Source organism: Haemaphysalis longicornis, unplaced genomic scaffold (assembly GCF_048455015.1).
Source record: "Haemaphysalis longicornis isolate Haplotype H1 unplaced genomic scaffold, Haemaphysalis longicornis Haplotype H1 scaffold_4, whole genome shotgun sequence".
In the NCBI taxonomy this organism is placed as follows: domain Eukaryota; kingdom Metazoa; phylum Arthropoda; class Arachnida; order Ixodida; family Ixodidae; genus Haemaphysalis; species Haemaphysalis longicornis.
Window position 1 is genome coordinate 104,839,780 of NW_027526361.1, and position 14,949 is coordinate 104,854,728.

At 49.5% G+C, this 14,949-nt stretch overlaps 1 protein-coding gene across 4 annotated transcripts in view; it reads left to right on the forward strand.

Annotated features, from left to right (window-relative positions):
• The first annotated feature begins 6,757 nt into the window (after nucleotides 1–6,757).
• The window catches only part of Bnl (fibroblast growth factor branchless), an 88,880-nt gene continuing 80,688 nt past the window's right edge, over nucleotides 6,758–14,949 (forward strand). For 2 of the 4 annotated variants that reach the window (XM_077707506.1, XM_077707509.1), the window contains exon 1: nucleotides 6,758–7,375. In XM_077707506.1, the coding sequence (XP_077563632.1) occupies nucleotides 7,337–7,375 (39 nt within the window). In that variant the 5' untranslated portion in view covers nucleotides 6,758–7,336. The remainder of the gene's footprint in view (nucleotides 7,376–14,949) is intronic. The other 2 variants (XM_077707508.1, XM_077707510.1) reach the window with 1 other exon arrangement.

Consider the following 14,949-nt stretch of genomic DNA (forward strand, 5'->3'; position numbering starts at 1 on the left):
TATTTCCCTAACTGCATAACTTCCTCGCGAATACACAAGCCTCGAACGAAGTTAACTTCGGACGCGGCTAACTTTGTTTCAGTGCAGTGTTCCTCCTTGAGCCACGAAAATTTGCGCACGCTGTGGCTGAAAGGTCTAAAATAACCAAGCGGCTTGCAGCAAGACGGCTAGTGTCACGCCTAGCGCTTTACTTAATTTGCGAAGTCGCATGAATACAGTTTGCGCGATAACTCAAGAGGGCGCGCGGCTCCACCGAGTCGAGTCAGCGGAACCAGCTGAGGTCGCGCCGTCTTCCGGTGTGGCGGGGAGGTGAGCGGAAGCGGCTGAGCAGGACGGGTTTTTCTGCGCCTGACAATGTAATATAGCCAGCTAAATTTCGCTTGATCGATAGCTTGGGATTTCTGCTGTGCAACAAAAAGAACGTTAAACTGTGCACAAGCACAGCTTGACGCACAGCTTATCGATGATTGCAGTGATAATGTCAACAATAAGAATGAATGAATGAATGAATGAATGAATGAATGAAAGTTTTATTCTATATGTTTTTTTCGGTATAGGTCCCCTCTGTTAAGGGAACCTCTAGGCTGCCTGTCGTGGTTTCCTAGGCGGCGGCGTGTGGACTAGCTTGAGTCCTTGTCGGGGGCTCGTTGATGTCCCTTGCGGTGGCGTTCCAAGTTTTGATTGATGAAAGCGTTGAGGGCGGTTTGGTCTTCACGTGACGAGAGCCCCACAATGGTTTCTTGCCCTGGGCCCTTGTTGCAGTTGCCGAATAGGTGACGCTGGTCCAGCACTCCCAAACATTTTGAGAGGCGTGCAATTTAAGAACGCGTGTATGTACAGGTGCACCACTGGCCACCCCGAGGATCACGCGATTCAGCAGCTGGGTGGGTCGGGTATGGGTCTTTTTAAGAGCATACACCATTGCACCGTACGTGAAAGCGCTCACGGCGACGGCCCAGGCTGATGACACGGCGGCTTTCTGAGCTGCTCCATTGCATTTATTGAAAGTTGGAGGGGTGCAGTGTGGCCTCCCATTTCTTTGTAAATCTCTCGGGCCGAATGCAAGAACTGATTCTTGTATCAACTGGTACGCCAAGTATGGCAATGTGCTCAGTCGTAGCATGTCCGTCGCTGTTGACAATGTTAACTTGAACTTCGGAGGACGGAGGGTGAGGTTGGGCGGCTTACATTTATTTACTGAGATCGGTAGTCTCAGGTGCCAGTTTTAGCCCTGAGCCAGGGTGAGCTCAGTGCTTTCAGCCGCGGCCTGTAGTGATGCAATTTGGGCTTCTAAGGAGTCAAAATCGCCGCTTCAGTCCAGACCGCTACATAATCGGCGTAAATAATGAAGCTGGTGGCCGAGTCACTTTCATCTTCCCCGGTTACTTTACTTACGCCCTCGCTCAACGGCACAGGGTCCAAAATAGAGCTTTGGGGAACTCTGCTGTGGAAATAGTTGTTGGTTCTCATTCAGGGTGCGATGTAAGAAGCTAAACATACCAAGTTTATTGGAAGGTCATAATCCAGTTTAGCGACCAGGTAGGCACGTGGCGGTTCCTTCAGGAAGACCTGTTGGCTAACGCTGCCGAAGAAGTCAATTGCAATGAGCATATTCCGGGGTGTCGCGTGTCTAGTGGGGGGCTGTAACGACCCTCTGCTGGAACCAAAGGCTACCATGCGGGCCAACATTGAGTCGAAAGCCTGTTTTGGTCATGCGGAGGCAAGATTGGACGTGCACTAAATGAGACGTGAGACGACTGTTAATGATCCGCTAAATCAATTTACAAATGACGGGAGTGGGGCAGATGACTTTAAAATCTGAGGAGTGCATTTCTCTAGTTCACTTAATTGGAAAATTCACGTCAGCTATGTGATAAATAAAGCTACCTTCTGTTGTGGGTGCGTTATCAAAACTGAGATTCATAATAAAACTGGAGTAAAAATATTAATTTACCACTCTCTCTTTCATTCTCACCTCAATTATTCTCAACTTGCCTGTGGACCGACAACCCGAGGCAAATAAACAAAAAAAATTTTTCTGCAAAAAGACCATTGAGAGCAGTTTTCAATATTCAGATATACTGGTCTATGGAATCCGCCTTGAATTGCTTAAATAAACCGATATTTTAACTCTATAAGATATCCGTTTACTCATGGCCTATAGAAAAGTTTCCCGTTCGCACCAGCAAAAGTTTTCAATTAGCAAACTTTTTCGAGCGTAATATACCCTATCCTATACGACAGCCTGACAAATAGATTGTAAAGTTACCCAGAACGAAGTATGGCTCACAGATGATGCCGTTTCTTCTGCCCTCATTGTTAAATTGGTTACGTGAATTTAACGCAGATACCATGATTTCCAATCCACAAGATATCAAAAGTTTGCTAAGTTGGCACCAGATTCATGTATAGTTTTAGTTGTGAAAGTCTACGGTTTTTCTATGTCTTGCGTTTTTTTTTTTTGTCTCACTTATTGGTTGTCTGGAATGCTGTGACCACCTTGTCTTTGTTTTGTATCCGACGGGACCAAGGGCTGGTCAAGCTGTCTAGTACTGCATTTTCTTTGGCCCCACCACTACATTCATTCATTCATTCATTCATTCATTCATTCATTCATTCATTCATTCATTCATTCTGGGGGTGTGTTAGATGTTGGAACGCTGTGTCGTTCGCTCCCGCTTCATTCATTCCCACTTTTAAATGACTTCTTACAGACGGTACACAAAACGGCCGTCAGATGGTGCACCAAATGGTCGAAGACTGACTTATAGGGCATCCCGTGATTCGTGCAGAGAGAGAGAGAGAGAGAGAGAGAGAGAGAGAGAGAGAGAGAGAGAGAGTATACCCTCTGTCATTCCTATCCTTCCTTCTAACCTCTTCTTGGTGTAGTTAGTTTGAAATTACGGCCAGGATGCAAAACTTGCGCCCGCCCGATACAAAGTTGATAGCCACATCATCATCATCATTGTCTTCATCATCATTATCCGCTCAAAGAATAAAAACGAGGTAGTTTAGTTGAAAAGAAACTTTGGCAACTTTGAGAATGGTTCGGATTCAAACCAGGGGCCGCCGTAATTCATCTAATCACTTCTGGTTTCCTTTACCGTGAAGTTCGGGTAAAATGGCCATGGGAGTGTTATCAGCACTTGATGAAGGTGATGCAAAAGGGCGAGGTTGCCAAAACTTCTATTTTACCACGGCCAATATTTGCGCCTTCTTTTTTTTTTTTTTCTCGGAGCTAACGACACAACGCTCCAACATCTGATACGCCCTCAGATGATATATATGACTTTATGTGCAGCTATTGAGGAAATAATAATGTGGCAATACTTCGAAGTTAGGACAACATCTCGGACACCGAAAAAAGACAGTTTGCTTGTCGGGCGTTGCTTCAAGCTTTTTTTTTTTTTTTCTTGCGTTGCGTGGGTAGCGAACCATCAAAGTTTTCGGTCGGGTTTTGCTGGAATTCGGCGTGAGTTGATTCGGCTGACTCTAATTACTCAATAAATTTGTCAACGCAAGGCTTTTTACGGTTATATCGCAACAGCCCTTACGCACAATTTACGAGGTCTCTCCATCACACTGTCCACAAAGCACAAAGGAAAAAACTAGAACGAGAGGTCCCTTCACTGTAAATACCAGCCTCCGTTATATGTTCTATGGGCGCAATGAAGTTTTTAGACAGCAGCATGCAAATATGTCAACCCTTATCAAAGAACCTCACCAAATCTCGCTCGCTTAAGAGGGACGATGTTGCGCATCCGACCGTATCTGTGAATGCTGGTCACAGTTATGAAGTTAAACGGACTGTGAATTTGCGCAACCACGCATCGCGAAGGCTCTCTTACGAAAGAAGTGACCCAAGCTCTACGCAACACCCGGAAAGTATACGGCGCTATATACGGGACGCGTCTGCAACGAAAACCAATAACAAACCAACAAATTCACTCGCAGTCGTCTCTCCGCATGCAGCAAACTTCATAAAATCCGCGCACGTCAGCAGCGAGCTGCAGTCTCGGGCAGAGCGAATTGTGAGGTAACCGGATTCGGGCCCGCGGCGACTCTCGACGCGGCGTCGCCAGACGAAGTGCGCGTCCCTAATGGATTGGACGGCCCACGATGACCCTCTGGCGCCGCGGACGACGCTCGCCTCCGACGTCGGAAGCGGGGGAGGACGGCGTCGACGGCGGCGCCAGCGGCGGCAGCGTGGGGAGCACGGGGCCGAAGAGAAGACAGCCAAGTGCAAAAAGACGGAAGAAAATCGGGGCACGACGTCAGCAGCCCCTTCTTCCGCCTTTCTTCGCAGCCGAGTTGAGTCGATGCTGCTCTGCGGTGGTTGCCCCCCGCTCTTCTTTGCGTGTACTACGCCGGGCTCTCGCCGCCGCCGACATTCGGGAGCGGTGGTACTACGCACTGTGACGCGTACGGAGCAGCTGTGCAGCGTTAGGCTCTTTGCCCCGGCGTGTCGGCCACCACACTTCGGGCGTGCATTTGTTTCCATGAGGAATCAGAGCTTAGAAGTCATCGCACGTCACTGCACAGGGTACTCCAAACTGACCCTCCTGACGAAGCAAGGGGGAGGGAGGGCGACTTATACCTTGAATTATGGCGTGGGAGTGTCATGCACTTTAGACGTAGTAAGCACTGAAGTTTGGGGGTGGCGATGACTCCACTCATATCGGCTACACAAGTAGTAACTAGGATTTAACGGTACTCAAGTTGGAAGCGTATGTTTGAAAGCCAATTTTTCACGAGCGAATTAACTTTCACTACTGAGTTCCTTGCAGCATGGTATGCGCATTCATGGGCACCCATCCGCCTTGATGTGAGGTAGAACCGGCAAGCAGCTTTAGCAGATCGGTAGAGAAGCTAATTGAGTGTACTTGTCTTCTAGATAGGCAAATGCCATAACATTATGTAAATTTGTGTTGCTTTATTTTTATTAAAATATAGCTTTTTCCTACCCCCCCCCCCCCACCCGCTCCCTCCCAATTTCGTAAAATATTACTTAATGTTTAATCACGAATGGGATGACCCTTGCAACACAGATGCTTCGCAGCTCGTTTTTTTTTTTTCTTTGCCATTAGTGCGGCTTCTACGTTAGCGGGTTGCAAAGTTGTTGGCATAAGTACAAACAACTGAATTAGCTGCCACAAAACGAAACGGCTGCGAGTCAGCAAGCAGTGTAAAAATATCCGCGACTCTGATTCACCACAATGCGCAGAGAAAAGCAACTGCGATCAAACCGGTATAAAGGACAATTACGACGTCCAGCATAAGGGCTGTCGGAAAAAAAATATTTGACTGCGTTGTGACATCAGGCCGACTTGCATTGCGCACGTCACAGCGAAGACATTTTTTTTTTTTTTCGAGTCAAATCCTACGTCGGGCCTCTTTATTGGCCAAATTTGGTGCCGGGGACGCACATATTGGTCATTTGGATGCGTTGTGGCAAAGCAGACTCACCGATATTCTTTAGAGCGAGGAACGTAGTTGTATTCGGTACCAATATAGGAAAATCCTGCATCCCGCCGTCTAACGATCGGACGGCGGTTGAACGCGAAGCTTTCTAGTCACGGATTCTTTGGTTGGCCAATTCCACACTGCGAGTACGTGCTACACTGGAGGTATGCTTCGCTTTCTTAGTATACCCACAGCAACTGTCGGGTGTACACTCCGTAGGCCTAACGTTTGGGTTTGGGGTGTGCAACTCGAATCGGTACCCGCTGCTTGGCCGTGTCGAAATGGAGCAGTAGGGTAGACGCCGGCTTCGTAACGCGAGGGGAGACCCAGGTTCGATTCCGGTTACGGGAAGCGTTTTTTAGGGGCGAAGCTCCTTGAGTCATGGGTCTGTCCATCCCTTGTGTCTCGTGGTACGTGACCGCCGCATGCTTTCGGAGATGTCGCAAAGTGGGCCGCGTTGCACGCGCAAGAACCGGCTGCAACCGGCGGCGCAAACTCGGCACCGGGAGCGCGAGCTTGTCTGTGTTCGCCAACGGGGGCGCGAGCGCACGTGCACTGCGAGGGGGAGATCACGCCACGAACGCAGGCAGTCGTTCTCGGAGATCGAACGAGACGCAAGGACCTTTGCTCGTTTCCTCTCGTCTTGTTCGTGCACAAGTTCGCCCTAAATAAAAGTTCTTTCTTTACCGCTGTGTCCCATCCTACGTGACAAATTGGTGCGGGGTAGTCCTCGATGGCGCGGGGTCTTTCACCAGGTCTGGGCCTGGGAGCATTGACTCCGAAAATAAAAGTTGATTTGTACAATGTACGCACACAGTCTTACGTCTTTCTTAATGATGCAATGGGCGAACTTTCACGGGAGAGTTACGGTTACCCATGATCTCCCCCTCTCGAGCTTCGCCACACTTATCATCATTCATTCCGTGGATATGGCGTGATTTTTTTTTCTTTCACTCCACCCACGGTCATTCACCATCATCGTCAGAGAAAGTTGGCTTTCCTGCAGGGCGTATTGGCGTACAATGGCATCAGTGAGGATACGAAAGCTTCGCTTTAAAAGATGCATCAACCATAACTTCACTCCACATGGTCGTGTCTGTCTTCAGAGATAAATCAGAGCCACGGCCGCGCCAGGGAGCATGAAAGGAACAGGCGCCCATCGAGATGCCTCGGCAGAGCCGGACCCGACGCCGCTGTCAGAAAGAGCGTCGGCGAGCGGCGTCGCGCCAAGGGCGCTACTGCGCACGCCCGCGGCCATCCCAGAACGGGACGACTACTACGGAGGGGAGGGGCCGCTTCACTCCTTCACGAGCGACGCGCCTCCGAGCGGCCCGCAACAGCCCCGCAGGGTCCTGGCTCAGCCCACGCAACCCCGAGAGTCCGGAGTCGGAACTGCGCCCTGAGTGCGAGCGGTGCGCGCGCTCTCGTTTCCTCGGTTTCCTACAACCTGTCGGGCAGTGATGGACAGGTGGACTTGAAGGACCGATGGATCCCGCGACGCGGGATCTCCGTCCGTTTAGCCGGGGCTACGGTTCGCTCGCTGCGGAAGTGGTTGTGCGAAATGTGCGGAGTGTAGGAGCCTAGCGGCCGAGATTTCGACAGGCCTGACAACAAGAAAAACCGTTCTCTACGGCCCCCTTTTAACGTTTGTTTGTTTGTTTTCATCGTCTTTCAGTTGCGTTTTCCCCTTATCACGTTTCACGTGCGAACGAGACAAGTCCAAACTTGTTGCTTTCGCCACCCTTGGGCAGTTTTACATGTGGAGGCTGTGTGCGTGGTTGGGCGACGCATGAACCCCCGAGACTCCGCTCCTCGACGTCGTGTTGCCCTGGCCTAAACTTCCGCACGAGGCGGGACCAACCCGGATGTGAAAATGGAAGAGGGGGAGCACAGGGAAGAAGATGCGCAAGAGGTAAACGCCTTTCCGCTTTTCACTGCCCGGTTCAGTAGCTTGAGCTTGTGGATTCAACCATCACAACACTGTTTTTTCGCTTATGCACGGATTGCGAGTGGGTCTGCGGGCAAGTACTCGTATACTGCGCGGGTGCTTGTTGGATAGTCCAGTGTTAATAACTACTTTCATGTATTATTCATCTTTTTTTTTTGTCATGCATGCAGAAGTAAAGATACTTCTCAATGTTGAAAAGTCTCAATTGCATGTAGTGAACTTGTGTTGAACTAAACTGGGGCGAATCTTGCGGATGTTTTCAGTTTTATCACGAAGCCTGAGTGAGGTATTCAGGTGATTCTTAAATTGCTTGTCCTGAAAACCAACGAGCTATTTTTTTTTGTCGCCTATTCATAAATCTGGCTGTACCCGACTTTATTCAAAATGAATTTACCGTTGTCTCCCTGTGTTTGTGAACGACTAGGAATCATCTAACCTACACAAGAGTTGTGAAGAATATATCCTCTAGCAAACTGCAGTATTACCGTATTAGCCCGATTCTAACGCGCACTTTTTTTTTTTGCTAAAGGTAGCTTTAAAATTTGCGTGCGCGTTACAATCGGGCTCAAAACAGAAATCGGCTTTCAATGTTCCCCGCTTTAGTTTCAATGCTCGCAGGAGCAGGATAAATAAGCTTATGAAGCACGACGAATTTTTAATTTCACAGCTGCGTTCGTCAAATAAAATGTAATAACATGCCTTCACCCAGGTACGGGGTGTCATGTCTTTTACATCAGCGCGGTAAAATCGGCGTCAACTTACTTTTTTGGAATTTTCATAAGTAAACTTACCTGCTCGTTCCAAAGGGGGCGCGTTATAATCATGCAAATACGGTATTTAAGGGGTGACGTATTAACTACAGGGGCAGATTTATGCTTTGGAGCGGGTCGGGGGGGGGGGGGGGGGGGAGCTCGAGTAGAGTGGGTACGGCGGGCACTGTGTACTCCCGATTGTGGTGGCAGAGAAGACGTTTCAGGAGGCGATCGCAGCCAAATACCCACTTTAACCCGTCACTGTTCCCATTAATACGTCAGTGCAAATTAAATGCACAACTTCTGAAAACGCCTGCAAGAAGAAACAACGTTGTGTGACCGTCAAGTTTCATCCTTTTAACATTATCTTTACACTGCATTTGTGGATACAGTGTGTATCTATTGACGTCATCAGCTTGGTTTCCGAATCAAGCCGCTATCAGTACGTATACTCGACGCACAATGAAAGCCGCAGTCCTTCATCAGATGTCCTTACCTTCCAAAAAGGGCCGACACACTTAGACTGTGGTAAAGAAACGGTGCTGCGAACACCCAGGCAGCGCATGCCGACATCATCTAATCAGTCTTCGTGATGAATGCTCAGTGATGCTCTCTTCTTCTCTCCCGAGAAGTCATCTATAGACTCACTCGGCTGGTGATATATATCGGCGTTATTTTTTAGGCGGCATATTCTACTGAAGTAATTTTTTGGGGCTTTGCACTTTTCGGAATGGTGGGTTTGATCCCGCCGCGTCCGCAATTTCTCTTGCGCCGACGAAAAACGAAAACGCCCGTGTGTCGAGATTTTAGCGCACGTTTAAGATTTTCAGGTGGTCGGAATTAATCTTGAGCCCTCCACTACGCACTAATCCTATTTTAAAAGCTCTTTTCGTCAACGACTGCTCCGGCAGCAGCGCTTTGACGCATCACGCGATCGCACAACTTGGTCGCTACGCGGCAAGATGTTTGCGGAATCTTCGGAAGAAGAAATTTAATTGATAACACGCACCATGTGACCACCCGGCGTAACACCGATTTAAACGACGTCCGTCGCAGGTTGTCCAGGGCATTCTCGACAGCAGCGCAGTGCAGTGGAGTCATCGCCAACTTTGTCGCTCAAATGCCCGACCGCTCGGGACCCTACTAAACCATGGCAGGAAAGTGATATTTCGCGAATGAACTTGAGCAGTGGGAAAATAATTTGAACAGTTGTTTTTTGGGTAATTAGTAGTCAAAAGTTACTGCGAATACATTTGCTGGATTGATTGATGATGATGTTTAACGGGCCGACGCTGCACAGGCGATGAGGCACGCCGTTGCAAAGGGCTCCGGATTAGTTTTGACCACCTGGAGATCTTTATCGTGCACCGAAGTCTCGAACAGATGGGCGTTTTTAACAGCCAAGTTGTTTAGCCAATTGTAATTTTTCATGTCCGCAGTTAAAAATACCAAGAAATTGCCGAGCACGTGCACGTACGTGAGCGCGGGCCTCGCGGCGACCACCCGGCAGTTAACGAAAGCAAGAAAATGCCTAGAGCTCGTGTGTGCGTGCCTCGCGACGACCGCCCAGCGTCCCCTGCGCACGTTTGTCAAGCCAAGCATACCCGCTTAGGGGATTGGCCAAGACTGGGGGGAAAAAGAACTCCAGCGTTCACCGTAATCGTGATAACACTTGCTCGGAACGACAAAGTCTCCAGCGTTCGCCGTAATCGGGGCAACATTTGCTCGGTACGAGAAAGACGTGCCATAGCGTACGCCCCTCCAAGGTGAGGTCCAATGATTATCACTTCCCAACAAATGAAGGAAGCTCACACTTATAGCAACAATGATGGAGTAAAGGTCGTTGCTGCAGCGAATAAGCCGATCGGCTGCAAGAGAGAACAACTTTATTAGGAGCATTGATCAGAAGACCATGTGGGAGTGGTTCCCTATTCCCGGGAATCCATTGCCGTCTTGACCACGGCTGCCCTGTCGACGAGGATGAGCTGGTCCGGGAGGGAGGTGCTAGACAGCAGTGTCTCCCACTGCTCTTGAGGGTAGGGGGAAGGGAATATTAGGGGCGGCAATCCTGGCGTAACTTTACATTCTACAATAACGCGCCTCAGGGTCCCTGGCTGCTGGCAGAATTTGCATCCGGCTGAATATTCGCTCGGGTACATTAGGTAAAATCGGGTGGGATGAGGATGTGTATTTGATTGAAGAAGTCGTGGAGTTATTTCCTGATCCTTTGTGAGGCTTGGATGTGGGAGTGTGAACTGCAATCGTGGGCTTAAACCTTCGTGATGGTCATGAAGCTTCCTTTATTTATTTATTTTTTTTGCTTTTCGCCTCCATCAAAAGAGCGCCCGCTACGCCCTGGAATCAAACCCGCGTCGCTGGGCTCAGCACCGCATACACATGTAGCTGATAGCTTCCATGGCTGTGGAACCTGGTAGATAAACTTTAAATGGCGCACAAATCAAGCTTTCATCTTCCATATGAGCTGTTCGAAAATATTATTGGTAACACTGAATAACTCTACGGTAACCAATTCCGAAAGAACTGTGACGAGCCGGAAAGGTGAACCCAAGCCACGACAGGTGCACCACCCGATCCCGCATTCGACGTCGACGGAAATAGCCCGGCCGGCACACGCATCACTTCCGTTATTTCCTCGCACTGGCCACTGTTTCAACCTGACCTAAACGCATCCGGAGTCTGGACCTTGTCACAAAACAGGGGGAAGAACGGCGGTTGTTGGAAGCAAAACCACAGTTTATATGTGAATAACAAACAACTGGTTCAAAGGAGCGGAACAGAATTTTCAAAAACGAAACAAAGAGCAGCGTTCTGCTCTCTCATGCTCGAATAAGTATCCAGGCGGGGCAGCCTGTCTAAAATTATTCCTGGCCGGGCTGGTGGTTAGTACAGCAGAAGGCAGCCGTCCCCGCCAGGGCTCTACGCCGATGGTGCGTCCCAGCTGGAAGCGATAAGCTGACGCTCGAGTGACTATAACGGCGCGCATAATAGAAGGGAGCAGAACAAATGCCTCCGGCTGTCCGGGGCTGCGGAGGCCTTTATCGCAGGGCGGAGAGACGATGCGTCGGGGCGGCCTTCCCAGAGAGACGCACCAGCACTTTACAGGTGCCATAAAGAAGAGCTGCATCCAGGCACGAGCTATTAAGTACGTGGAAGTTATTTTCAGTCATCAAGAACAAGTAATTGTGCATTAAAAAAAACGTGAAGGGCGTGGATAAAATAAAATAATGGAAGATCCATTGGCGGATATTTATGAATGCGGGAGCATCTAATACGTCTCCCTCGCGAACTTAGGGCTTCGCCCGATGCGTACGGCTTGTTCCGGGTTTAGAAGCCCACAACACGGCGTTTCTTGCACGTTCCTCGCACACCTTTCCAACCGTGCTTTGCGTTCTAACCGTCTCAGTGACCACGTTCCCTCCTTTTAGAAGCGGCGTTGGCTGCCTGTCGCTCCTTCCGATGCCACCAGTGTCGACATTTCGTCGCCACCATTCACCTTTCATCCTCCTTTGCGCCTACTCGGCGCCGCACTCGTTTCATACTCAATTTTACGCTGGACGCACAAATCTTTCCGACATGTGGTATCTATTGATTCCGCAATAGAAATACGGATGAGGCGAAGTAACGATAATGATGGTCCACTAACTCGCCACCCCAAACAAGAAGAAAAGAAGAAGAAAAAATTACACCACCTTCCCGTAGGGGAACCCTGAGTAGTATGCGAAGCAGCCATGGGGTCGACTGAAGTTCCCATTAGTTTTCAGTTCGTCGTTTCCGTTGACGTTCAGCTACGCGTGCCTTCGTTGTATCAGTAGCTTGTTGACGTAGTTTGAATGAGTGAAGGACATAAGGCGCGTTCGTAGCACGTTCTCCCGTCTCGGTTTGTAGCGCAGTGGAAAGAGCGCCACGTACCTCCCGTTGCGCCCGGAGAGTCGTGGGATCGAAACCGGCCGCCGCCTAGCTATTTCTTTTTATAGTGGACTGCGCTGACGTCAGCCAAAACGCTGTCGGGGCTGAAGAGACGCGCATGCGCAGTAGAGTGCGGACGGCGGACAAGGAAGGGAGGGACACAGCCCCGAGCATGAGATGCTCCGCATCTAAAAGGCAGACAAACAAGGAGCATGGAACAATATCGGGCAGACCATCTAAGTTCCAAATTTAGGTTGACGGTATAAGAAAAACTACAGGTGAAGAAGGAATGAACGTTTGCCTTGAGCAAAACGGAAGATGGTCGAGCCGTTAACTAGCGCGGGGGCTGTCCTCAGTCCACATCCTGGGCTCATGCAGACAGCTGCGCCCGGGAGATCATCTGGAGTTGATCCACCAGGTAGGAGCTGGCCAGCTGGCCCTCCCACTGCTCTTGTGATGTGTTTGGAATTGGAGCAAATTTGGGTTGAGAGAGCACCTCCGTACCATATAGTATAGGGTATGGGAGATGGGCAGAATATGCATATTGAGGACTAGAGGGAGGGATAAATTGCATGGAGTCGGGTTCCGCGGAAAAAGCTACTTGACTAAATTTTTCAAAGCACTCTTTCCTGATTCTCGTCTATTTTGAGATGAGGGAAGGAAAAAGTTAATCTTTGAAGTCATCGGTCAGCCAGGAGGTCGTGGTATCAAGATGGTGTGGAGAAATGACGTTGATTTTGGTCATCCGAGTCAGCAGCTCCCAAGGATGCCCGTAGTATGAACACGCAGGCATAGGCATGGGCTGCCTCATTCCCTAAGAGAGAGATAGAGAGAGAAAAAAAACTTCAGTAAGAGCTGATGAGAGAATGTACGTGGCTGGGGTCTTAGGTCCAAGACTCCGTTAGTGTGTCCGGCCGTCTTCGACCTTTCCGCAAGAAATAGCTACGCGTCTGAGCAAGAGCTGGTCAGCTCCCTCTCCCACTGCTCGCATGAAGGGTTGGGATTGGAGGCAGATGTGGGTTTCTCTGGCATTCCCAGACAATGTGGTATAGAGTGTGGCTGGCGCTTGGAAATGGACACAGATAGGGTCGTCGTAGAGTATGGGATGAATGGCGTGTAGGCATGTTTGGTGCGGATGTATTACCCGGAGTTCACACAATGTGAATGCCGGGCATGATGGTTCGTTGGATAAGGATTTTGACGGCAACGGAAGTGATCCGACCCATTTGGTAGAGGCGACATGCTGGCTGCGACTCAGTGGAAACTCGGGATAGTGATGAATTCGCGGCCAGAGTGGGAGGCCAGGTGCATTATGAGTTGGATACATTTGACGAAGGGTGAGGGATATAGTGATGGTGCGGATGTCGGGAGAATTACGTTGTAATGTGAACGCAGGAGGCGGTACCGAGTAGCCAAGTCCCCATTAAACGAAACGGCCGGTAGCAGTGTAAAAGAAGTCTTTCAAATTGGAGGGTTTTGTGCGGACCGATAAGTGCTTCGATGGTATTGTGTATACCGAGCTGCAAGAAGCGTTGGCTCGATGTTCGGACAGGGAGACCGACGGCAATCTTGAATGCTTTGCGAATTTAATTCATTTAGGTTGCTGTTTTCGACTGGTTTCATGGCGAGATATGGGTTATTGTATGTGAGGCGACTGATCAGGAGTGATTGTACATGAAGGATAGTATCTTGCTCTTTCAGGCCGTGACGTTGGTGCGTGATGCGGTGGATGAGCCCTACAAGTTGCGAAATTGTTGATTGGAGTTGTGTGGTAATAGCATGACCCGCGTCATCGTGTTGAATTTTCTGACCGAGAACCCGGAGAGTGTTAACCTGAGGAACGGGGGTGTCGTTACGTTTGACAGTGGAATCTGGCGTGGGAGATCGGCGTCGTCCACGAATGTCGGCTCGGAGAATGAGAATTGAAGATTTTCGGGAACGCAAGTTAGTTCCTGCGGGGCGAGGTATAGCCAAGTGTGGTCTCTATTGCTTGTTGGAGGGAGTCTTGCTGTTGCCCTACTGAACCCTCAGTAGTCCATATGGTTAAATCGTCGGCGTAGAGAGCATGACGCAGATGAGGTATGGTGTCCAGGAGGGGTGGTAGGCCGAGAAGAGCAATATTGAAAAGTGATGGGGATATGACGGAACCCTGTGGTGTTCCTTTTGCTAAGAGGGGGCGGGGGGTGGGTGCTAAATGTAGAGCTCTGTAAGGGCCAATACCGATTGGGGCAGTACGTTCAGTGAGAAATTGCCTCACATAGTTGTAGGTGATTAGGTCCCAGCCGGTGTTCTGGAAGCCGGTCGAAATTGCGGAATGAGACACGTTGTCAACCGCGCCCTTTTAAGTCGGTGGCGAGAATGGAACGATGAGTGGTGGTACTGAAGGAATCAAGAACATTCGCTTTGATGTGTAGAAGGACGTCTTTGGCCTAGAGATGAGCCCCAAAGCCAAACATTTTGTGAGGCAAAAAGTCACACCTTCCAAGCAAGTAGTAAGTAAGTCGGTTATGGATCAGGTGCTCGTAGATCTTGCCTAGACAAGACGTCAGAGATATTGGACGTAGGTTACCTATTGCTATTGGTTTGTTTGTTTCGGAATCAGGGTGACGTCGGGATGTCGCCATTGTATAGGCACGATACCGTGGGTTAATTTAAAATTTCGAGAATGGCGCGAAAGGAATTACTTTCAACGTTGCGAATAGTCTTATCATTGATTCGGTCGTGGCCAGAGGTTGTATTTCGAGTTAGTGTGACCAGAATGGCTTCTAATTCCTGTAGAGTGATGGTAGCATCAAGGTAAAGATTGGGAGTGCCCGAGTAATCAGTGCGCTCGGGTACCGAAGAGGCTCTGGTACCAAG